Below are 26939 nucleotides of genomic sequence, written 5' to 3' on the forward strand. Positions count from 1 at the left end.
TTTCGCTCTCTAAAGAGTCATGTGTTGTAAACAAAGTAAAAAAAAAGTCTTCCCATCTTTTTTCTGAATTCTTTATATTCATTATTTCTTAAGTTATAGCAATACTCCATTACATTAACATACTTTTCATTTAGCCATTCCTTATTTGATATATATATCTGCTTTACTTAGAATTCTTTGTTACTAAAAAAGAAACTTTGGGTCAGGATATTTTGGTGCATATAAGACCCTTTTTTTTGGTCTTTGATCTGCATGGGATATATATTTAGAAGTGGGAACTCTAGGTCAAAGAGCATAAACATTTTAGTCATTTTCTCAGGATTATTCTAAATTGCTTTCCAAAATGGTTGGACCAATTCACAACTCCATCAACAAGACATTAGTATGCCTTCAAGGAATTTTTTTTTTTTTTTTTACCAATTTGTGAAGGTGCTTCTTCAAGTTAATTCAATTCAAATGACATTTATGGAAGGTTCTGCACTCACTTGGCTTTGGGGATGCAAAGATGAGAAGGCAAAAATCAGTTTTTATTTTCAAGACATTCACAATATAATGGGGCATAAAAGTATAAACCTGAATATGAAATTAGATACAATGTGATAAATGAAAAGAAGAGAGCCAGACAAAATCATATAATGTAAGAAAATTTATGTAATTTAAAAAACATTTTCCTCTGGGACAGGGATTCTAGCCCATCATCTTATTTTTCAGATGAGGAAATTGCATAGTAAATGGGGAGGCACTGTTACTATTATTCATGAACATTTATTGATCTCTAAGGCTAATTTTACAAAGTTTTGAAAATTTATTTTAGAAAACAAATATCAATTGGAGTTTCTTATGTTATGGTCAGCATCCATTTGAATGCTCCATCTTTAAAAAAGTGATTAAGAATGTTGGGGAAAAAAAGTAAGAATGTTGGAAGATACCTCTAATTGTGAAAGACTAGAGGGCCTAGGGTGAGCTCTAGTTTGTAACTGTTTTTTTAACCAACATTGTGGTTCAACCTTATTGACAAAACTTTAAAGAAAACAAAATTAGGACAACATGACAATTAAGCTCAGCATTGAATGGAGGAATTCTTAACTGTGTGTGTGTATATGTGTGTTCGTGTGTGAGAGAGATGGACCACTTTGGCAGTTTCTAGACTTCTTCCTAAAATAACATTTTTATATGCAAAAATTAATTAGAATTACAATGGAAACCATGGTTAAAAATTCCTACATTTAATGCTGATTAAACCACAAATTAAGATTTCCTATTTAAGAGTCCAGAAATCTTTCAAGGTTACCATGAAAGAGGATATTTTATTGGAAAAAGGTGATGGTCAGTCATCTTTTGCTAAAGTGATGAATAAGAAGAGGTTTTATTTTCATGAAATCCTGACTTTTTTTTCAATACCATTTTAAGGAGCTGCTTTTTTCTTCTCTACCAACTTTATCTCCCAGTCACTGTCTTCCTAACTAATGGCAATACAGTGCCCTCCATCAAAGTACAAATATCAGAGCAACTGCCTTAATTTACTATATACCCTAATGATAAATTTGGCTCAAGTAGTTGATCTATTTGCTAAAATGGAAACATAGGATTGTAAGGGCTTAGTAACATGGTAGGAATCAAGGGGCGCGGGGCTAGCTAAGTTTGAAGATACTCTTCCCCATCCAGATAAGGTTGCAAATTGATCACATTTTTCAGAGATCACCTTGCAAGTTGTAGAGGAGCTGCCATCTTCTGGTTGAGGGAATACAACATCACATTACAAACATCACAAGTTCTTGAAGCATTGAAGAAGTAGGTTTCAGCTGCCTTTATAATGCGAAGATATGTTGTCAAATTATAAGTGGATTGTTCCATGAGAAAAACAAGAATATCAAGACTGAGGATGTCTCATTTTCATATTCGTTATTGTTGGGAGGAGTAAAGAATCATTTTAGTAGGGCAAGATGTAATATGTGATACTTAGGAATGGAGTTTATGAAGCACTGAGGAAGGGGGACACCAAATAGTAAAATCTGGTAAAAAATTGTGCTTTTCTCACTATGGCTATATGTATGTTACTTAGGGGGGGAAAATCATCATTTTTAGCCTACTAAGCCTGTGAGGTCAAGGCATAGCTGAGGTTAATGAGCAATTTATTATACTGTATTTACATGTAAACTAGTAGGCAGCAACTGAGGCTTATCAGAATGTATTCCAAATAATTTCAGTCAAGCTTTAAATAGAAGAGTACCATCAGAGCAGAAATGAATTTGGTTCTATTGAAGATCACTGACTGAACTAAACAAGTTATGTTGGGAGGGAAAAGTGGTAAATTAGCCATGTTTTTGTTAGCTTAAATTTAGAAGGCAAGCTGAAGGAATGATGATTCAAATATTTTCCTCAAATGAGGGAGAATATTTCAAATGGAAATAAGTCATCAGCAAGGACCCTTGTAGTATGATGAATTTAAAAACAAATTGGGCCTTTCATCAGATTCAAGAGACACCAGCAAGGTAGGTTTGTTCAAAAGAAGTTGCAGCAAGCAGCTATTTTATTCTTAAGGTACATCAGATAAAGAAAACTTATAAAGAACACTCCAATATTTCAAAGAATCTGGGATTTCAATAGCAAACTCTCTTTATCAAGACAAATGGCAGCCTTTCCAAGCCTTATTAGAAGGTCTTTGTGACTTGCTTTTGTTGAAAAAAAAATGTTACCCCCATGGCCATATTTAGTGAGTCTGGTCCTGAAATAGTAGATTCCATGTCAGAATTTTAAATACTTTGATCATAGTCTTTGAAAAAACCAGAAAACCTCCAGGCATAATGAGAAAACAGAAGATAGAGACTTGAAATTATATTAACTAGATAGCAGAGGTATAATGGAAGCCAGAGGCAGTGACCATAGGGGTAGTGATGTGGAAGAAGATGTCTCCACTTATTTTCCCCAAAGAACTCCAAAAGAATGGTGATTTTTCTAAATTCAGATGTCCACATACTTCTGGTCCATTAAAGGAAAGGAGTGAGAGTAAAGATGATGGGCAGGAAGTCACAGAGGTCTTCATAAAAACTTTTAAGTTGCATTATAAGTTTCAAGTGTTTGAAAAACCTAGAAAACTATGGGTGGGGTTATGAGTTTCCTACTCTAGAAAAAGCTCCATTAGTTTGAGTTGCCCTCTTTATTGAGTCTTCGTCCTAAGGCAGTAGAAGTCTATGGCTTTCCAGCACGGATGGGTCATTTTAAAGTTGAAGAACCACAATATACTTGTAATGATATTTAGACCAATAAAAGCTTCCAGTATCAGTATCCTAGAGCTAACCCTTCAAAAAATAAAAAAAAAATTTCCCAAATTACTTTGTAACTCAGAAAAACTCAGCCCAACTCAGAGAAAGACTGGGAATTGAAACTGATTAGAAACTGAACTGAAACCAGAAATCGAATCAAGGCAGTCAGCCTAGCCTCCTAGGGACAAAGCATTCCATACTGATCTTGTACCAACAACTAATTCAAACTTTTTTCTTTCTTTCTTTCTTTCTTTTTTTTTTTTTTTTAAAGAATTCTTATTCTTGAAGTATTTGAACTATAACAAAGGTTAAGAATGTCACTGAACCTTGAATAGGTTTTGGAGTAGTTTCTTTCAATGAAGGATTTCCAAGGTGATGAATGGACTAGCAACTAGATACTTGCATAATCCTCCCTATGCTATGTTTTGGAGTGAAATGATTAAGGGGGAAAGGATGAGGTGGGGCAATGAAGTAAGTAAATACATATAACATGGTAATGACTACCTCATATTGCTATATTTGTCACTGCTCATATTTCTTCATTATTCTGTTTTGAATTTCAGACTATTGTGAAATATTTTGAATTCAGATAAGAACATGTAAAAATAGCATGAATAAAAAGAAAGTTGAGTCTTATCTGAATGACAGAAGGAAAATAAAAATGCATTAGAAAAATCTCTTAATTGTGCAAATGTCTGTTGATTTTAAATAATGTCTTGTTTTTATTTTAGCAGAGCATTCATAACTCATTTAAGCATTGCATTGTTTGTTATTAAAGACTGATTACTTAAGAAGATATGAGGATATCTGTATTTTTTTCAGATTTTGCTGAAGGAAACAAAGGGATCAAGGACTGTTTAGCTAATATTTACTATGGAGCACCATCTAACAGTAAACCATGGTAACTGCAGCTTAACAGTGACTCAACCATATTACACATTGCATATAATTGTGACTTCTTGACTACAAGTCTTCTATGATGATGACTTTAAAGGGATAGTCAATGGGTTGCCCTTGAAAAAAGGGAGGGAGACAAGAATAAAGGAAACTTAGGTGGTGGGATAGGGAAGGTATGCAGAAGAAACATGAGAATGGCTTGTAGTAGTGAATTGTTATTTGGAGTTAGAGAATCTAGGTTTGAATCTCAGCTCTCTGTTTTGCTAAATATGTGTCTTTAAGTCAACTAATTTAACCCTTCTCTACTTTAGTCTCTGTAATAAGAACATAGAACTATATCATATCAAAGATTCCTATTAGTCTGAACTTTTAGATCCTCAAAATGAAGATGGAATAAATAAGGCAAGCAGGATCAGGCAATGAAGTTTAGAAAAACAGTCCAAGAAAAAAAGAGAAATAGATATAATTAAATGGAGATCACAAGGTAGGAAAGAAGAACTGGGGGGAAGGATTTCCAAAAGGTAGAGCTAAGGAAACTGGATGAATTGATAGGGAAAGGAAATAAATGGCATTAGTTTCAGCTACAAGTCAATAGAGACACACTTTAATTTTAAACAGTACCAGAATGGGGAAGGGGAGAGGAACACTATAACATGACTGGAAGGTAAAATAAAAATTGATCACTTAGAAGAACTATAACTTAAAAAAAAGGTCAGGGGTTCTAGGACTCATGGACTAAGGTAGAAATGGAGAGAGCTCTGCTTGTACATAAATGAAACTATTTGGTATTTTGAAATACCTCCTAATCTGTGCTGTACCCTTGGAATCTCAGAGTTTAAATCTGAGATAATAACAGTGATATACATATAGTTGTGAGAAAGCTCATCTTCTATATATCATTTGTGTTATATGCAACATCGCCCCCCCCCATCACCACACACCATTTCCTCATAGACATGTTTAACTTTCGAACTAGGATCATAAGAAGGAGCTAAAGAGACAATTATAATGTTTAGAAGTAACTAATTAGGGAACATAAAAGTATAACTATTTGTTTATTGCAAGTAGAGAAAAGTTTTTCAAAGTCCCACATATTTTCTATTGATAACAAATGGGAATATTTATCTTAATATCCAATGGGATAAAAGATATGTGTTGGTTACTTCAATAATAGCAAAATTTGAGTCACTTCTATATATTGTCTGATCTCAGAATGAGCAACTATGAAGTCAATTGGAAGTGAGAGGAGGCTGAGTCACAATCATGATTCTTTTTTTTGTGTGTGTGCCAGCAGGATTTGCCCATCAAAATGAGTCATTAATACAAGGGAGTCCTATTCAAAGTGCTGACCAATATATATGCCAGGATCCATGAGGACAAATATTTGGTCATGATCTAAAGGAAAAAGGAAACCAACATATTTTATAATTGAGGAAACTAAAGCCGAGTTTACATGACTTACTCAGAGTCACTTAGCTAGTAAGTGTCTAAATCTGAGGTTGGATTTGAATTCAGGTCTTTGAATATAGATCCAGTGCTTTCTCCAGTGTGCTACTTAACTGCCTCAATTCTATCATGTTAAATAACATTTACTTCAAGATTTCAAGGATATGTGATGTAGGAATACTCCCTCAACTAATGCAGATTGCAATACATTTATGCCTTACTAGATGGCTTTTGGGGATTGCCAAGGGCAGAAATGCATTGCAACCAACCTATTGAGGAATCTCTTAAAATTATTTAGATTGGTTTTCAAATGACATTCCATTTCTGGACCCAGTTTTTCTACTCTGGAAAGATGTGTCAGAACTTATGCTTTATCAAAACAGACATTAGAATCAACTAGTAACTCTAATCAACACAAAGATCTCCAAAGGACTCATGATGTAAAATGCTTTCCATCTCTAGATAGAAAACTGATGGACTCAGAGTGCAGACTGAAACGTTTCCCACTCCAAATTTTTTTTCCTGCTTTTATTTTTTCAAAACATAGCTAAGTTGGAAATATGTTTTGCAAGGATTCATATGTATAATGGACATTGCATTTTTTATTACCTTCCCTGTGTGTGGGAGAGAAACTGAGGGAGAAAGAATTTGGAACTACAATTAAAATTTTAATTAAAAAAATTAAAACAAAAAACAGCTATCAAGAATATATGTTACTTCAATAACACTGAAAGTAGGCATTAGGGTAGGTTATATTGCTTTGGTAAGAATCATAATATCAGAAGCTAAATGGCAGAAAAAAGGAGAAGGAAAAAGAGGAGGAGGGAAAGGAGGAAAGAAGAAATCCTTAGTAACATTTATATAGCATCTTTTATGTGCCAAATATTTACATATATTTCTCATTTGTCCCTCTCAGAAATCCTGGGAGATAGATGATGTTATCTCCATTTTACATTTGAGGAAACTGAGGCAGAAAGAGGTTAAGTAAATTGATTGGGGTCATGTAGCTAAAAAGTATTTGAAGCCATATTTGCATTCAGGTCTATTTGACTGCAGGCCCAATGTTCTAGCCACTGAGCACAGTGAGCCCAGATGCCTGAAAACTCACTTAATTTTTATAGGCATTAGGCAATTCCCTAGGATTCATATTCTAAGTCACAGACACTTAAGACTGGTATTATCAGAGAAGTTTTTCATATTGAGAGTTCTCCCATGTTGGTAAAATTATAGACCTTTTGTGTATTTCCATATTCATACCTACTCACAACTATATAGTGCTTAGATCTACAAAATAACTCATTGAAGCAGACACTAAATCTAAGTTAAACAATATAGTCATTTCCTTGAAGAATCAAAAAACTCAAAATGTTCAGTAATAGTTTCTTTCATCCTAGGCAAACTATAGGTCTGCCTTATAGGCGACAAAAACAAAACAAAACAAAACAAAAAACAACTCTACACTGATCCTTTAAGGAACAATTTGAAAATCAAAGACTTCTGGGTGGGTGAAAACCTCCATAGATTTATAAATAAAGTTGGGAAAAGAATGAAGGCAAAACATTCTTGGCAATAAGTTGGGATTGGGATAAAGGATGGAAGAGTAGAGGATATAAAAGGTGAGAGAAAGCCAGAAGTAATTATACCTTGTAAAACTAGAATGGAAAATCAGCTTAAATGATTTTATAACATTTGCTTCTTCAGAGTTCTTGTTAAATCAAAAGGGTGCAAATGCAAAACAAGCCAAACATACTGTAAGGACTTTTTTTTTTTTTTGCTACATGAATTATATTGCTATAAACAATGCAATTACTTTACATAAGTTGACAAAAATGTATGGGGAAAGATTTCTAATACTATCATACAGATAATTATGTTTAGAAAGTGAACATTTTTTTTTAAGTTAAGAAATTCTTTGTTACCTACAATTTTTTGTACAGTTTTTGTTTGAACAGTAGTTTTTATTTTTTAAAACTCTTTTTCTTTTTAATTTATGAAATAAAAACAGCATTTCCATAAAATAGAATTTCTTTTAAAAAAAGATGATTGCACATGAAACTTCAAATCTAGTATATATAAATTGCTATGCCTTTTAAATATAAATAAAATTATCATGTAATTTTTTACATGTGTGTGTATGTATATGTGTGAAAGAGAGACTGATGGGGAGAAAGAGAGAGAGAGCAAATAAGCAAGGATAAGTAGCATATGGCAGTATGTTGAAGCTATACAAAGAAGAGGAAAAAAAAGAAGAAATTCTTCCAGAAAGAGTGTATTCATATTTTTTTCACTTTAAAAGTCTATGAAAGATGAATTAATTAAAATACGCTTTCTTGTCTAATGACAATGTCCCTACAGTTGTACAAAGTTTAAAACACAACACTAGTGACTGAAAATTCAAAATAAATATCTTAAACTCAATAACATTGTAGAACATATTTCAAACTCTTTAGAATAAACAAACCTGAATTTTCCCCTGCACTCCAGTGCTATCCATTCGGCTGGCAACATTTACAGTGTTTCCCCAGATGTCATATTGAGGTCTTCTGGCACCAATAACACCTGCCACTACTGGCCCTACATTAATGCCTGGAAAAAAAAGTTTTACTTTTATAATCCTTCACTTAAAAAGAGAACAAAACTAATCTTGCTATAAATTATTTATTAATTTAAAATACTATTAATGTTACCCTTGTTATGTTGATGAGCATTTGTTAGCTTAAGACTTTTATTCAACCTATTTCCTATAATGAGAATTTCCATGGTATAACAAAGAGGGTCCTGGATCTGGAATTGAAGAATGTGAGTAGTAAGATTGAGTATGCTATTAATCACTATCTCTTTGACCTTGAAAAATCATGTCTCTAGGACTCAGTTTGAGGGAGATTGAACCAGCTTGTAGAATTAGACTTCTGATCTCTAAGATCCCAGAGAATAACAAATTCTATTACATTAAGAACAATTAGATATATCCAAAAAAGAGAAATGGGGTGATAGATAATTCCTTGTTACTGCAGGTATCTGAAATATTTGTCAGGAATTTTGTTGGGGAAAATATCATACTATGCAGGGAGTTTTACTAGATTACCTCTGAAATATTTTTCAATTCAGGATTCCATTTCTTGTAGTCCCTCTCCCATATTTTAAGAGATTCCAAACACATACTTTTATAAATATGGTATTAATTTATAATTACATGATATTCTCAATTCTTTGATGACTATCAGGTTTAGAAAAAAGAGATATAGCTCAATATATTTAATTTACTTTGGGATCATAGCTTACCAACACGGAGGACAAAGTCATTGTAAGATTGATAGTTGATTTCATCAAGGACATCGAACATCTCTATTGCAAAATCAGCTAATGTGCTCAGATGTGAATAAATTGATTTCTTGGCCTAGGTACAAAATAATCATATTTTTACAATTGCTCTTGATATGAGAAAGCTAGCTAGTCAGCCATGTAAACATTTTGCTTGTTGATTAGCAACTAATCTGTGAATTGCCAATGAGGTTCAGAATTCATATCCTATTCATATCCTGAGAAATAAATGGTTGAACATAGAATACTCTGAGTCAGATGGCAGACAGCTCATGTGGTTCTCTGGATTTTTTTCACACCTACATTTTACAGTGAGATTTTATATACCTCAGTAAGGATCTGAAAAAATTCTTTATTGTATTACATATTTTACAGATTTGTTGTGAAGAAAGCTCTTCATGAGCCTAAAAGTGCTATGTAAATGTTAGTTGATGTAGCTATTAGAGTAGTAGCATATCTTGGAAAAAGCACTGGACTTGGAGTTGGGAAAACTATGAATCTGCATTTTTTTTCCTTTGGATAATAGGCAAGTACTTACCTACCCTGAAATTTAGTTTATTTATTTATTAAATGGAAATAATAATAGTTCTTCTTGTTTCCCCTTACTGTTATGAAAATCAAATGAGATAGGAATTCATAAAGTGTTTTGTAAATCTCAAGGGACAATATAGATATCAGTTGTTGTTATTCTTTTACTAGCTCTTTATGTAGTTTTTTTTTTTTCTTTTCTAGCTTGGGCTCATTGTGCAGTTAAAGTAAATTCAAAAATACATTGAATCATTGGGATTCTAAATTTTTAACAAAGATTCACACTTATAGTAGCTCTTCTAATTTCTTTGTAGAAAGTAAAAGCAAAGCAAACAAAAACCCTATTTCTCCTTTCCAATGAATGACTAAATTATAGAAGAGGTCATTTACCATCTTAGAATGACTTTCACTGCTCTTTAGCTGATGACCTTGATGAATCTATGACCTTGGCTTACATAAATTTGTTTTTGTTATTCATTTAATCAAATAAGCAATGTAAATTGTTTGGGTTTGATGTGTGTGTGTGTGTGTGTGTGTGTGTGTGCGCGTGCAGCTAAGCGCGTAAGTATTTCTAAAGCAAAAAATTTAGAATTGCAATTATATCACTTTTAAAAATGTAACTATAACTACATTAAGATAAGAAACATTATTATCCAGGATAGAAAATCCTTAAAATGAAATTATCATTTTAGTACAAATTTTTATATGTGGATTTCTACTAATATTGGATCTAATACTTTATATTCTTTGAGTTTTGCTACAGTCAATAGAACTGCTAGGGGTGAAACTATCATGTGCAAGAGAAATAAATTTTCTTTATTGTGTTCCAATAATCTGAAGAATTCCATACACTCTTCTGTTACATTCATTTTATTTGACCTTCTTTCTATTCCCACAGTCAACTCTCCCTAAAGAAATAATATGGCAAAATCAAAATGTTTGTCCATTACAATGACCTGAACCCAAATAAATGTTTTGGGTTTGAACTTCAGGTCTCCTTAAATCACCCCAGTTCTGCCACTTTGCACCCATGTGAACTTATACAAGTCATAAACTCCATGTATCTTTGCTTCTTTATATGCAAAACCAAGAGGATGGACTCAGTTTCTAGAGTTCTTCCATTTTTCAATCATATGATCTCTTCACCTTTGCAAGGTGTATTAAATACAAGGTGTAAATAAATAATATATTAAAGGAGGTTATATGGAATTGTGACAATGCTTTAGACAGCCACCAACATACTCAGGAATCTTTGTAGGCAGATACATGGGTATTAGAAAGACTCCTTAAGCCCGGATTTCACAAGAGAAAATTCCAGCACTGTACTTTCAGCCTTTTCCCTGAAAACAGATGTTCAGATTTTCTTCTCTCTGTGTTGAGAGCTGGAAGGTGTATTGTGTATAAACTATAGCTTTAGGCAGGGGGTCAGGGATAAAAGTAAATAGCACAAAGCTTGTTTTGGCCTTGGTCACAATAGTTGAGGTCAAAGACCAGCCATGCCTGAAGCATCATGATCATAATTTGATTCTGTCTATCTTAAATAGAGGGAATAAAAAACTCAATCAGCTTGAAAAGTCAACCCTCCCCAACCTACTTTTGCCAGTATCAGTTATCTGATTTTTAGAAGATATTTTGTATAGTTTCAGATTAAAATTATTTAGACCTCTGATTTTTCATTTGTATGAATTAATAGTGTACAAATCTGTATAGCATTTGAATTAGAAGTATAAAAATTTAACATCAAAAGAAAGCTGTACTGGTATTAGACAGGACCTGGATTTGAATCTTCTTCCTCTCTCCTTTCCATGAAATATTGGTCAGATCATTTTATTTCTCTGAGTTTGAGTTTCATCATCAGCAAAATGGAGAAAACAATATCTTTACTATGGCCCTCAAAGGCTTGCTTTAAGCCTTTGAGATAATATATATAAATGAGATAATATATATATCAAACGAGGTAATATATATAAAGTACTTTATAAATTATAAATGTCAGTTATAATTTTCATAGGTTCTACCTTTTGGTTTGTAATGATTTTGTCAAGATTTTAATACCTCTATTTTATTTCATAGCAAAAGAATCTTTGCGAAAAATCTGCTGGTAAATGTATCTTTCCCTTTCCCATCCCACTGGTGTGTGTGGGGGGGAGTGGGGTTAACTAGAAAGTATTCTGTTTTTCACTGATTACTAACATTAATTTTTAACTTTGGTTGCAGTTAAAATAGAAAAATTGAACTATTTGGATGATTGCTGAATATATAGAAGAAATCAGATGGGTGGCCAAAGAACGGAATTTAGACTGTTGCAATCTACTTGTGTTATGTAAATATACATTGCGTCCTCAGCACATCCTGATAAAATTTTCAAACAAGTGTTTTTAATTCTGAACTCACCTGCACTCATTTGCAACCACCAACTCAAAAGCACACAGGGCAAATATACACTAGTACCCATCACTCTGGCAGCACCGCGATTCTATGATCTAATATTGTGCATGTTGGGGGTCATAGTTCAAAGGGCAACCAGCTTATTTGTCTGAAAGGATACTCATGCAAAAGTCAAGGGATTTGAGGAAACAAATAACAATTCAATCTATCAAAGGAAAAATAATGTCTAGCATTCATGTAGCACCTAGCATTTGAAAAGTGATTTAAGATTTGCAAAGCACTTTACATATATGATTTCATTTGATCCTTACAGCAACCCTGAGGGGCAGGTGCTATTATTACTCCCATTTTACTTATGAGAAAACTGAGACTGAAAAAGACTGAGCTTGCCTAGGGTCATATAGCTATTTAATAGCATTATGAACTCAGATCTTTTTGACTTCAAGTCTAAAGCTTTATCCATTGCATCATCTGTCTTCTAAGCCATTTGAAGAAAGGAAGCAAGGAAAACAAAAATGGAATGATTTGTGCCTCATCATTTTTTCTAAACTATTATATCATAACAGAAAACAAAGGATAGAGAAAAATCTCTTACCTAAGTTGTCTTATTCCTAGCACCCAATGCTGGGTTCTGTTTACAATTGGTATTTAATGTTTGTTGAGCTGAATTGATTTTAATAAGCTATTGATTAATCTACTACATGTAACAAAATGTTTATCACTTTAGAAAACAAGCATGTCTAGTCAGAGATCCTAGCTCTTCAGTGTATCTTGTGGGATCCAAAATGAGAGACCTGTATACATTCCTTTTCAATAACGAGCAAGCTTTCTGAGGCTCACCTTGGTCCCTGTGGTCGGCACCAATCCCACTGCAGCCATATACGTACTTCCAATTGTCTTGATTTTTTCTAGGTCCTTATAAAATTCTTTGTCCATGAGCTTTGTTTAAAACATAAAACTGTTAAATATTACATAACATTTTAGAAAAGATACCACACTTATCAGTTCTCATGTGCTAAAGTATAGTATATTAAACAAATTATGAAAATCAAATTTTAGTAGAAAGGTCTATCAACTTATGACTTCTGAAGGATTAGAGGAATTAAAATGGGCTTAGTATGTGAACTAGAAAAATATGATCACAATGATTTTTTTCAAACAGCTGACAGAACAGAGATCTCAGAGATTTATTGTTGTAGCTGATAATATGCACTATTGTTGATATTGTTAGGAAAAGAAATTGAGAAGGGAAGGATATACAGCTTCTCCTTGTGCTTCTATAATTATTTAAAAATAGCTTGGGACTAAAAGTTTGTGGACTAGGAAAAATAAAGGAAAAATCAGGGTATTTCCTGATTCCGGTTCTGAAAAATATATTCTGAAAAAAATGACTGTCAAATTTGAAAAGGAATCTGAAATTAGAATCTGATGGCAGCTGTGGGAGGGAACTGGAAGGGAATACTGATTCTGAAAATTTGACAAGGGAAAGCAGTAAAGATATTATATTAAAGAAGAAACTATTAACATTTTTCTCCACTCCCCCATCATTAAAAAAAATCCTATCATTATGGAAATTTCCCCTATATGCTTCCCACTAACTCAAAATTGACTGCTGAGATAAAGCTAAGCAAAGTTCTTAAGATAGATACAATTTAATCAACAACATCAAGAGAAAACTAGTGAGGGATTAAGTGAATGGTTAGTTAAGAGTCCAGGAGAAAGAAAGGCTCCTGAAATGACAGATTTAGAACTGACAGGGATCTTACAGGTTATTTTGTATAACCTTATTACTTTACAGATGAGAAAACTTAAGGTCCAATGGGATAACTTCTCCTGATTGAAGCTGTGCAGATAAATAGCATAGCTGAGTTTTAAATTCAGATCTCCTACTTCTAAATTCAGCATTCTTTTATGCTGACCATAGCAGAAGAGATAGAATAACTTCAGCCTGTCAAACACAGGGTGGTCCATGCTATCAGTAATAAATTCCTCATAAATAAGCATTATTTGTGATTGTAAAAGCTTGAGGAAAGGTAGTTTCCTTATTGCTCAAAGAGAATGGTATGGGGGAAAAGAGGGCTGGCTTTGGAATCAGATATTTTTGACCTCTCTATGCTTCTCACCTCTAGGCTCAGTTTTCTCATCTTTAAAATGAAAATTTTGGACTGAATGAGCACTCCTTTTCTGGCACCCCTTTTGTTCCTATATCAGAATGAATTAGAAGACCTAAGCCATTTCAAAGAAGACTGCTTCATTCAAAATCATGATCTCTTTTTGAGACTAAAATGCTGGGGATCTGAGTAACTACTTAACCCTGCATTTCTTTCCCATTTGGAGTTTTCATTTCAATTTCATCAGTTGAAACCTGGGTATGTAGTTGATATGTAGCAGGATTTAACATGAAAAGAAGTTACATAGTCAATTGAGAAAGTGATTCAGTGCATTACTATAGAGACCTAGACCTCCCCTCTCCCCAATAAAACTTATTCCACGGAATCCACAATATCTAAATGATTGAAAATAGAGACATTACCTCATCAAAATCGGCAATAATTTCATTTAAGAGACGCAAACACTCCACTCCCATGTTATTGCCATCCAGTTCAATGTAGAAATCATTGAAATTTGGGATGGAAGCAAACATCACGCCCACTTGTGAATAGGACTGGTAATAAAGGTCCTGTAATTTTAGAATCATGATTTATTTTGCATAACAAATAAAAAAGGCATTACAGTAGGCAATTTGTTATCACTGGGGAGATGATGAAGATACAAAGGCATAGCTTCTATAAGGATGGGCATCCTAGTGTGTATGTATGTGAACTTATAAACATATGTATTTATATGTATATATGTTTATACATACACACGTGATACATACTGATTTTATGTGGGCATGTGTGTGTGTATGTGTATATATATATATATATATGTGTATATATATATATATATATATATATATATATATATGAGTGCTGTTGGATTCAGTATTAGCATTTAAAAATGCACAAAACTCAAACAATTCAAATGTTAATTCAGGACTTAATATGTACCTTTTTGTTCCAACCTGTCAATCTAGGTAGTGTTTTAAAATAATCACAGTATTGATTCAGAAACACTTTTCTTCTAAAATGATATATTTCTTTGGCTTAATTCCTTTATTACACTTCTATTGCCTTCTATCTTTATCCCCTTGTCAGAATACTGGAATCAGCCCATTCAAATTTAAAAATCTTGACCAAGTTGCCCTTCCATGACCATCATTAGTCATAGGAAAGTTAAGAAACTGTGATTTAGCATAACATCTAAAGTATAGTCAGTAGTGACTCAGTTGTCATCTCCTACAGGAAGTCTCTGAATTATCCCAAGAATAATCGTTCTTACCTCCGTGTTACCCTCTTCTTTATCCAAATAAATGCTGTATATTCTTATGAAGTCTGTAAGCCCTCTGAGGGCAGGGTTGTTTTTATTTTGTTTTGCTTCTTTTGCCCTTGGATTTCTAGCATTCAGCACAACGTTTTGCACATAGCAGATGCTTGATAAAAATATGCTTCCTTGGATTGCATTTAGCATTAATAAATAAGCATATGTCATTGGAAATATATAATATACATAAAACTTGTTAAAAATTAAATAATACACAGATTTTTTTAAAATGTGGAAATCCCAAATTAACTTGGAAAGCAAAAGTTTTTTTTTTTTTCAAATTTTGTTTTTAACATTGTGATTTTTTTTGGTGGGGGGAGATTAGAAGGGAATCAGGGTTAAGTGACTTGCCTAGCATCACATAATCAGTAAATGTCTGAGATTGGATTTGAACTGAGGTCCTCCTGACTCCAGGATTGGTATTCTGTCTACTATACCACCTAGCTGTCTTTTTCTAAAAGAACAAACAGACAAACAAACAAAAAACAACCCTCTCTTTTAATAGATCTATGTGTTTGTTTTAATGTTAGTTTCCAGTCCCAAAACTACACATAAAGGAATCAACAGGATTGTTGTGAGAATCAAATGTCAAGGAAAATTGTAAAATGCATGAATCTATGAAAATATATATGATCACTACCATCCTTGCCACCATTATCTTCTGGATTATGATCCTTACTGTCACCATTACCAGTATCACAATCATCACAAATAGCAGTGGAAACTTTTAGTAAATGGACAGAATTTGATCCTACCTTAAGGGCAGGGCCAATAAGGAGGAAAAAATAAATAACAAGTGGGAATTAAAATCCCTGTAGGAATTTTACTTGATCAATTGAGATAATGTGGTTAATACAATGACTTGCACATAGTAGATTCTTTAAAACTTTTAAAAACTTTTTAAATTTAAATTTTAAAAATTAAATTCTTTGATATCTTTACATTACAGTCATTTCTAGAAATACTTTCCCCACTGGGAGGATCCACTGGATCCTCATTCAAATACCAGCAGGAATACTGGCCAAATTGAGTTCTCCTTTATAAGGAAAAAAAAAAAAAGCTAAACCAAGATAGCCAAAACACCAACCACATCTGAGAAAGTTCAAAACCCTTTAACCTAGAAATCCAACTTCTTTCCTAGGAAAAATGATTTCATTCTCTGTTCCATGGACAATTGGTGGGTTTTTAAAAATTTTTTTTCTGTTTGGCTTCCCTTAGGTCAGTCCAAGTTGTAGTCATGAGTAGTCTAAGTTTGATTTTAGCATCTTAAGCTATATGGCCCAGAATGATGCTACCTATGTTGTTTGCATCATTTGTGTAGAATTTTTTGATATATATCTAACCAAGTACTCATTTCTTACCATGTTCCTGGGATTGGACATTAGAAAATGTTGGGCAACGTGAGCTGGCAAAAGGTTGAAGAGAATCCTCTTATTGTCCAGTTTCACTCTCTCCATGTCATCTCGCTCCTCTTCTGCCTGGGTTAGGAATAATATGGTGACATTTCTCATTTTTGTGCATTCAATGCATTTTTTTCAGGCCCAGTATTTATGAGTATTGTCTCACCATTGAACAACCACTGAAGAATAATTGTGCCAATTAAAGCAAATTCTTGAGCAAATTTTTTTTCTTATTTATACTAAATACTTGAAAGAGTGCTTGACCAAGAGGTGGAACATCTACCATTAAATCCTACCATCTTGAGCAAGTTATTTACTCTATGCCGTACTTATTTCATCTATAAAATGGAAATAATGATACAGTTTTCTGCACATGAATATTATAAGGAAAAGTGTTTTCTTCTCCCACTCCTTAAAACTTTAGGTGCTATATAAAGGTGAGTTGATAGCCATCTATTTTATTCTACAAGTATGTCTTTCTGATGTGAAAATGTGAATTTCTAAAACACAGAAATTATGTGATAAAGGAAGCATCTCTTTAAATAAATGTATCCTCTTATTTTTTAAATATCAGATTGTAACTCATTGACTAGAGAGGCTAATGGACAAATAAAACTAATGGGTAAGATACCATTTATCAATGGTCATTGCAAAATAAAACCAAAGCAACTTTGAAAGCATAATAGCATGTTTAGAAAAATGTACTTGAGTTTCTAATGTTTACTTTATATAAATCTTTTCAGACACATTTATTATACAAAGCAGAGTATTTTGTCAAGCAGTAAAAATGGAAAGCTAGTTGGATTCTGAGTCACTGGGCCCTCATTCAAATATTAGTTCTGCCACTTCCTGTACATCTTTGGACAAGTCATAAACTCCCTAGGCCCTGTTTACTTCTCTATAAGAATAGTAAAACTTATTATAACATAAATCTCTCCCATGACTTTTCAAAATGTCATAGCTTTATAATTACTATATACATCGTCATTATTGCTAGTAGTAATAATAGTAATGGTTATTTTAAAAATATAACAGGTCAGTATTATTGGCTTACAAATGTCAAAACCAGTTGTATAAAAAGTTCACTGTTTAGGTACATGACCTGATCAAAAAAGTTTGCTTAGTTCAGGGGCTATTCTGAGATATGTAAAAATAAATAAACAAAAGTTCCTAGAAAATTTCCAGAGTAACTCTTTTGTGAATAATCTATGGCAGTTCATGAATAATAATCATACATCATGACAAGTCAAGAATAAGTTATGACTGGCACTAATGGAGAATACAACCATATCAATGGGATCAGATATCCCTTGAAGTATTGTAACCTATACCATGCAAAAATTATGCTTGGTACTTTCTCTATATGTAATTTACATTATGCACAATAATTTTAGAATTCTAACTAGAGCTCCAATATGCTAGTATTACGAATCTGCATTTAGATCAAGGCATAGTATTTTCATTTTTTGTTGTCGTTTCCTTCTCATAGTCTTTCCATTCTGTTGTTTCAAAACATGTATTTGTTTCAAAATATAACTGGACATATATTTAATATGATTGTACATTTATACCCTCTATCAGATTAATTACCATCTTGGGGAGGAAACAGGGGAGGGAGGGAAGAAGAAAAAATATAAATCAAACTATTATAAAAGTAAATGTTGAAAACATTTTTAAAAGGATCTACATATACTATATATATATATACTGTATATATATTAAATATTTTATATGAAAGATTAATTTACTGATAAAGTATGAATCCCAAATTATGGGATATATTCTAAAGAAACTTTCACTAAAATTTTGTCCCAATGCCTCATCTAATAATAGAAATGATCCTTATTTCTTAAAATCTATTGTAATGAAATACTATCTTCTCATGGCAAATCAGTGATGTATTATATATATATATATATATATATATATATATATCATGGAATGGTTCACTATCAGGTTGTCTATAGGCAACGCATTTTTTTGTATATCACAATTCTTGAAAACTATCTACCAAGCTACACTATACATTTCATATTAGGACTGAATGAACTAGATATGTTTAGCCAAATGAAGAGAAGGCTTGATAGGTGACATTATAGCTGCCTTTAAGCATTTGAAAGGGATATCAGATAGAGAAAGAATTAGAGTTATGTTTGGCACAAGTTTTGGAAACAAATTAGGGTTTTACATGAGAGAAAAACTCCCCAATCATGAATAACATTCAAAAATACTGTGGCTGCTGCTTTGACAGAAAATGAATTACCTTTCCCTTGATGTCTTGAAGCAAAGGATGCATGAATACTTATCAAATGGGTGACAGAAGAGATTCTTTCCTATAATGGGTTGACCTAGATCACAGCTTGTTAGACTGTGGTTTGTGACCCTATATGGGATCTTATAATGAATGTGGGGCCATGAAATTATGATTATTAGAAAAGGTTTGATTTTTACACTTATTTTATACTAAATATTCATTATCAGTAAATGTTTGGTTTGTATGCCTATTTTACATATATAAATGGTGGAGTTACATTAAAACTTCTCGAGTAAAAAGTGGTCATGAATGAAATAAGTTTAAGAACCCCTAGCCTAGATGATCAGACATCACTTTCAGTTCTGAAATTTTATGAGTACCCAGGCCAAAAAATCCATTTATCATTGAAGTACTGAAGGTATTAAATAAAGCATAGCTGATTATGTTCCCATTAGAATATAAGAATTTTTCATTCAATCACAGGAAATGAAACATGACTTTACTGTACATATTAACTGGCCTTTCTCTAGCACTGAATATCTAAGCTTTCTTGATATTAAAATAATGCAACATCATGCTCTTGTAGAAATTAAAGCTATCCTCAAAATTCAAATGTAAACCTCAAATGAAATCACTTTTTTTTCTAATCTGGAATTTCAATGTAGTACTTTTTTAAAAAATCAAAACCTCAGGTTCCACTGGACATCTTTATTAAAAATCAGCACATATTTCAACTCCATAATGCTAAAAAAGGTCTTACTTGTTAGTAAGAATGAGTAGGTGTTAACAGATTTTTATAAAATGTCATCAAGTCAACAGAATGTTTCTCAGTAATTCAACTGCATACACCTAAGACAAATGCCAGTGCCAGAAAACAGACTACTTCCAAAGAAAACCATTACTCTAAATGAACTTATAACATTACCTACATCTTAATCTAAATGGTGGGGGTGAGGGCAAGGAAGAAAATGTGGCTTCAGGAAATTCTGTGCCAAATAAAATGAAAGAAAGAAAATATATTAGGGGAATTCTGCCTTTTTTAAAGGGAAGGTAACTGTATGTCTTATTGTCACTTCTGTGGCAGAAAAAAGAAGAGATCTGCTACAGTTTTGAAATGTGTCCTGTTTGAATTGCAATGGCTATGTGCCTTTCAATATGAACTCAGAGATATCAGCCAGTTCCAATTCTGTGTCTTCCCACATTTTTTCCACTGGACTATATGTGCCCAGGCGAAGGTTACCTTGGTGACATACAATGCCTCAATTTCTAAATATAACACTCTATTTCTAGTTTCAAAGGCTATAAGCTTGCTCTAGCTGTCATAATTTCCAATGCTTCAGTGTCACCTGATATTTTTCTGCGGAAATTACATGTCAAAATAGTCCATACACTCAAAAAATATATAATTGGCCAGAGGGTGTCTAATTATATAAGCAAGAAACAGAAATAGAGAATCTTTCTCTTCCCTCCTCCTTTTCTGCCCATCATGGAATTATAGGTTCTCAGTTCCTTATCTGTAAAATGAAGGACTTGGACTAGATGACCCTGAGAGATGCTAAATGCTCTTGTTGCTTTAAATCTACATAGCCATCATCCCAAGAGAATATAGTTTTTATTTATGATATTTTTGTGATAGGTGATCACCACATGCCAGGAACAATTCATAAAGTTTTGATTCATATAGTAGCAAAAAATTTTTTTTTTAATTTTCTAGGAAATATCCAATGTTTCAGAATCAAACATGCTTTTTTCACACAGAAGCTAATATTTTGGCAGTATACAATTTATTAAATGCTCATATTGTTTGAATTTAACTTTGAGGCATAAAATCCAAGGTGATCATGACAAAATGAAAAGTTACCTATTTCCCACCAAAATATTTGGACTATTTTTTTGTTGTCAATGAAATAGAAATAAAATTGATGTTTATCCTGGGGAATGCCTAAACAAATTGTGGCACATGAACACAATGGAATATTACTGTACTTTAAGAATATGATGAATACAGAGAAGCATAGAAAAATGACTATAATAATGTAAAGGGCAAGAATAAGAAATGTGGAGGTACAACATTGCTTATAATTCAGAGGTGTTTTTTATTGTTTGATTTTCCTGATTTTCTTTTTAAAAAAGAGTTGGTCTTTTGAGAGGGAAGACAGAGATATAGAAGAAAATAAGTATTAGAAACAAAAGATACCAAGGAAACACCTTTAAAAAATAATGTTACTGATTATTAAGGGGGGGGCAGTAATAATATAGAGAAGTTAGCTGTGGTTTAATGGAAAGTACTATAGTTGGAGATAGAAAAATCACACTTTCTTTAAAACCCAACTCTGCCATTTTCTGCAATGTCATCATGGATAATAACTTAACAAGTCTGGGGTATCAGTTTCCCCATCTGTAAAATATGAACATTATTTTACATCATCAGGTTGATATCACTTATCAAAAGCAAAGATGTATGCCAAGTGCTTAATAATTATAAAACTAAATAAATGCCAATTATCATTATAATTTTCACCAGCAGCATCATTAGTGGTATTTTAATAATTTTAATTTTAACAGAATTTGGACTGGACTGGCTGTGTCAATCACTTACACTTCCTGATTCTTAGGCTAATGGTCTTTCCATATACCATACAAGAACAACTGAAAATCTATTATATCCCTGATATCTCTTCCACCCACACAAAAGGGAATACTGCTAAAAACTGTGATTCTTATCAAAATTCACCTGTGTGTAGCTACTGACAAGATGCCTCTTTTTCTATCTTCTTTTGGTCAAAGGCATGCGATTTTTAAAAAAAATTATTTCTTTTATAAAAATTTAGGAAAAAAAGCATTACTATAACAGCAAAATAATAAAAGATGATCACATATGAAACGGCAAATCTATTACATACAACTGGATATTACTTATACAGAATATAATAAATTTATCATGTAAATTTCTTTTTTCCCCTATTTTCTTCCCTAGAGATGGCTACCATTAGACACAAATATATTATTTTATATGTTAAATAATTTTTACATATATTATTCATCAATTTTTTTTCTGAATAGAAGGGCATGCATGCATTTCTCATATAATCTGAGATTGGAAATCAATATATACCCTTAAAACAATGTCAAATAAATGATAAAATTAAGAATTAACTGGCAATTCTGAATCGTGCTCATTATCCTCAAGTAAGTTATTTCATTTGGAAAAGGAATTGAATTTGTTTTGCTTGATCCTTCTAGAAGCAACAGGTACAAGTTACAAAAAGGTAAGTTTAATGTCAAGAAAATATTATTAATAAATGAAATTGTCCAAAAGAGGAATGCATTATCTTAGAAGGAAGTTGGAGCTTCATCATTGAGAATCCTTAAGTAAAAGATGGATCCTTATTTGTCAGGTAAGAAATCTCCTAGAAAAATTAGATATTACATGGCTCACCATTCTTTCTGAACTAACCCTATTTTTGAAACATGTCATTTCTTAAGGAAGTACTGTGATGTTTTAAAATCCAAACACTGGGGACAGCTAGGTGGTACACTGAATAGGACACCAGCCCTGAGTCAGAAGGACCTGAGTTCAAGTCTGGCCTCAGACAGTTACTAGCTGTGTAATCCTGGTTAACCAACTTAACTCTGGTCACTTCCAAAAAAGAAAAAAAAATAATAATACTTACTTTCTAAAATGAGTGATTTTAATCCTCAATTTGTAAATTGCCTTCTGTATGAAGTGAAAAAGATTCTAAATGCATATTTGAAGTATGTTGTTTCTATCTACTATTTACCTGGGAGAAGGGAAATGGGACCTCTTGATTGATCTCCATAGAATTCACTCTGTTAATTATTAGAGAGCCCTCAATAACCATGGAGACTATGCAGTGATTCCACATGGTTTGAGCTCAATATTTATCCATTGACATTAAACATCCACTTAAATGGAGCAGGTTTGACAGAAAAAAAAGGGAATTCTTGGAACTAAACATGAGAGATGGTGTGGAGTACTCCCCTAAGAGATACAAGTAAAGCCCATTAATTTTTATTTGAGGGTCATGGATTCTATAGCTCTGATCATAAAGTGCAAAGAAAATTAGGTATCAGAATGTTCAAATAGCCCATTGAGAGTGAAATAGGAAGAAAGTAGAACAAAATGTGAAGAAGAGAGAAGGGACCATATATATATAAATATATGTATATATATAGTCATTTCATATATATGCATACATGTAATCAATGCATCAGGTAGAAATCATTTCATTTATTTATTCAGTGATTCATTTGTTCACTCAGTAAACCATTTATTAAGCACCTACCACATACATAGTACTGTGTTAGATGCTAGGGTATCATTAAGACTTGGTCACTGATCTTATGGCTTTATAGTAGAGAAATTATGTAAACTACAAATATTTAATATTCTACAAAATATTCACAATAACTATTGCACTCTTGAACTCACATTTGTGTCGTAGCAGATGGAAATGTGGACTTGGAATCAAGAAGAACTGAGTATGAATCTTCGGATATTTAGTAGCTATATAATCATACTCAAATCATTTAAGCTGAATCTCCATTTTCCCATTTCCAAAATGGGTAGTACCTACTTCACAGGGTTGTTCTGAAACTTCAATCTATAACATGTGTTTTGCAGATTTTAAAATAGGAAATGAATGCTATTATCATCATTGTCTTCATTATCATACCAACTGATTATCTTCTTCATTAGTATTATAAGAAGTAAGATTAGATATGTTAGCTCAATCCATTCATTTTACAGATCAGGAAACAGAGGTTTGTAATATTCTTCTCTAAAATGTAATGTTCTCTTGTTGGGGTCTCCTTGGGGTCTCTGGAAGCAGCCTTTGTTTCAGTTCAGTAATCACCATGAGTGCAGCCAGGAGTTAAAGTCCAAATCCTTTATTGTCTCCTTTCAAAGTCTTGTCTCCAGGGCTCACTTAGGTTTCTTAGAGGCCTCTATCTCTCTCCTTGGTTCTTAGAGCTTGAGCTCTGGCTTCTGAATCTCCCCAACTGAATCCTGGTTGAGGCTCCTAACTTATATATGCTCTCTTAAAGGTGTGAATCTTGTAGAATTGTAGTGAGTATTAAGTACATGTACTGAACTAAAGAACTGTTAAGGACCATGCTAAATAACCATTGTCTCTATCATTCCACTGACTTAGCACCTTATTTCAAGTTCTGGCCCATAACAGGGGTTCATTGGGGTAAAATGACTTGCTGTTATAGGCATCAGGATGTTACAGGGGTCTGTGTTTCCTGGACTCCAAATCTAGTGGAGTCCACTTGCTACTATAGAACACTTTGGTAGCATTAATATTCAAAATATAGTGAAATCTGAGTTATAATGCTTGTTTTTTTTAATTCAATAATTAGCTAATTAATCAATTTGATGCTGGTCTTTTCCACTTAACCATTTTGCCTAAGAATGGGTGATTCTATGAAACTTCCAAGGTTATCAATGAAAATAAGCTTAAAGGCATAATAGTATTGTATCTTTATCAGTAAGTTTTTAACCACAAGAGGGCAGGAAAACCACAAATAAGATCTGAAACTATGTGGCCATAATATATTGTGTGAATACAAACAATTGAAACAAGCCCCTTTTCTGACTTTTAGCTTAGAAAATACTATTGACTGTGGAGTGTATTTTCCAAAGAGGATTTCTAAGAAAACTGTGTAATAAGATACTTTTATCTTCCCTTTCTCCTTCAAGAAAAGGCCTGATTTAGAAGAAGAGATTTGTCAGAGAAATGAACTCACCAATAAAGCCTTTGAGTTAAACTGAAGAGGCTTAAAGTACTACTGTCAGTTGAGAAGTGCTTACAGATAAAACTTCCATGTTTTCAATCACATAAAATATTTTTAATTAATTTATTTTTCCCCTCACACCCCAATGGGTTTACAGGGTTACTGATGTGAGCATGTTTTCCAACTGTGCTGACTGAAATATATCAAAATCTATTCAATTCCCTGAAATGTACCAAAGGGCAGTAAGTTAACATTCATTGAGTCTTCTGGCTTTTTCTTGAGATCATTAGGATACCAATAAAGCATGCTCAACCCATCTTCTTTTCTATTCTTCTTCTTTTTGATAACTTCACTTCTCTATTGTAATTTCCTATTTTCTAGTTTGTTGCAGCCTGCTCATAGGATCCTGAAGCAATATTTTCCCTTTCGATTGACATTAATTTCAATTTCATGCTATATTTCAGTTTCAGAATATATTTTTAAAAACATGAGAATTGGACTTCTATGGTGATGTAAATTCATTTCATGAAAAAAAAATAAGAAGAAATTTTGATTCTAAGCATTAAACAGACACTGGACTTAAGAGATAGAAGTTTGGGGGACTAAGGAGACTGCAGCTCTTTGCCTAGAATGGATACTTTTTATTTCTCCTTACCCTTAACTTCAGGACTTTTGTAACAGTACTTAGAGATTATAAGATTGTAGAATGCTAGAGTTGATGGGTACCTTAGACATCATTTAGTTTTATCTTCTCATTTTGCTCATAAGAAAACTGAGGTTTCAAGAAGACATGATAACCCTAAGATCAATACGAGATCTGGAATATAAACTTAGGTCATCCAATTCCAAATCCAAAGTTATTGCTTTTAAAAAAGAATAAATTATATCTTTGACAACTTTTTTTTTCCTGAAGTAAAAATGTGGAGATATGACCTCACAGGGGATATTCCTTTTATAAAGTTTCATGAAATATAAATTTTATTTTCTTGAAATTAGGACTGTGTTGGATTGTCAATGTAATATAAAGGAAATATCACACTTCATAACATTATCTAAGAATGTCCATCTACCACCAGAGGAAAAGCATTGATAAGAATTCATCATAATACATTTTTTAAGGTTAAGCATGTCCCAAGATACACACTGATTTCTACCAGGGAATATCAATAAAAACCCTATAGAAGTGTGTAGCAGCAGCACTAACCAATTTCTTAGAACAAAATGTTATATTTTTTAGTGTCAGAATTTATACCTTAAAAAAACAGTAATCTATAAATCATGGATTGATTTATTGTTTTTTGATGGTACAGGTTTTTCAAAGTGTTAATGCAGATTAATTTTAAAAGTTTGTATGCCAATGACTCTGGAGAGCAATTTGGAACTATGGCCAAAGGACTATAATTTGCCTAACTTTGATCTAGTAAGCTTTTATCCCAAAGAATTTTAAAAGGGGGAAGGATCTATTTGTACAAAAATATAGCAAAACCCTTTTTGTGGTAGCTAAGAATTAAACATTGAGAGCATGCCCATCAATAAGGGAATGGTTAAATATGTTGTGGTATGTGATTGTGACTGGAATATTATGGTGCTATAAGAAGTGACAAGAATGATGATTTCAGAAAAACCTGGAAAGACTTACATAACTAATGCTAAGTGAAATAAGCAGAATTAGAATAACATTGTACACATTAAAAGCAATACTGTATAGTGAAGAACTATGAATGATTTAGTTATTCTCAGCAATATAATGATTTAAGAAAATCCCAAAGGACTTATGATGAATTGTGCTATCTGCCTGTAGAGGACGAACAGATACAGTGTGACTACAGACTGAAGCATAATTGTTTTTTTCTTTTCTTTTTTCTTCCTTTCTTTTTCTTTCTTTTTTCCTCCCTCCCTTCCTTCCTCCCCTCTTCAGTTCCTCTCTTCCTCCCTCCTTCCCTCTTTCCTTTCTTTTTTTCTTTCTTTCCTTCCTTTTCAAGCCTGCTCATACTATTGATATGAAAATGTTTTACATGATTGCACATGAATAAATGATACCAGATTGCTTACCATCTCAGGGAAGGGGGAGTGTAGGGAGAGAGGAAGTAATAAAATTTGGAACTCAAAAACTTTTAAAAAAAGTTTTAAATTGTTTTTAGCATAGAATTGGAAGCACAGAATAATATTAAATAATATTATATTTTTAAAAATTGTGCAATGCATTTCTTTTCCCCATAACCTGTTTGTTAAAAACATTCTCTGTGATACCTCTGA

General features: G+C 32.7%; 1 protein-coding gene across 2 annotated transcripts in view; it reads right to left on the reverse strand.

The window, feature by feature from the left end:
• Nucleotides 1–26939, reverse strand: part of ADCY1 (adenylate cyclase 1) — a 349651-nt gene that overhangs the window by 17722 nt on the left and 304990 nt on the right. Inside the window, exons 15-19 of one of the 2 annotated variants that reach the window (XM_003762551.3) lie at nt 16631–16747; nt 14377–14523; nt 12684–12782; nt 8889–9003; nt 8068–8192 (exon numbers count right to left, since the gene is read on the reverse strand). In XM_003762551.3, coding sequence (XP_003762599.2) covers nt 8068–8192; nt 8889–9003; nt 12684–12782; nt 14377–14523; nt 16631–16747 — 603 coding nt within the window. Of the gene's footprint in view, nt 1–8067; nt 8193–8888; nt 9004–12683; nt 12802–14376; nt 14524–16630; nt 16748–26939 lie in introns of those variants that run through there. The other variant, XR_004232691.1, reaches the window with a different exon arrangement.

This window comes from Sarcophilus harrisii, chromosome 1 (genome assembly GCF_902635505.1).
Source record: "Sarcophilus harrisii chromosome 1, mSarHar1.11, whole genome shotgun sequence".
Taxonomy (NCBI): Eukaryota; Metazoa; Chordata; class Mammalia; order Dasyuromorphia; family Dasyuridae; genus Sarcophilus; species Sarcophilus harrisii.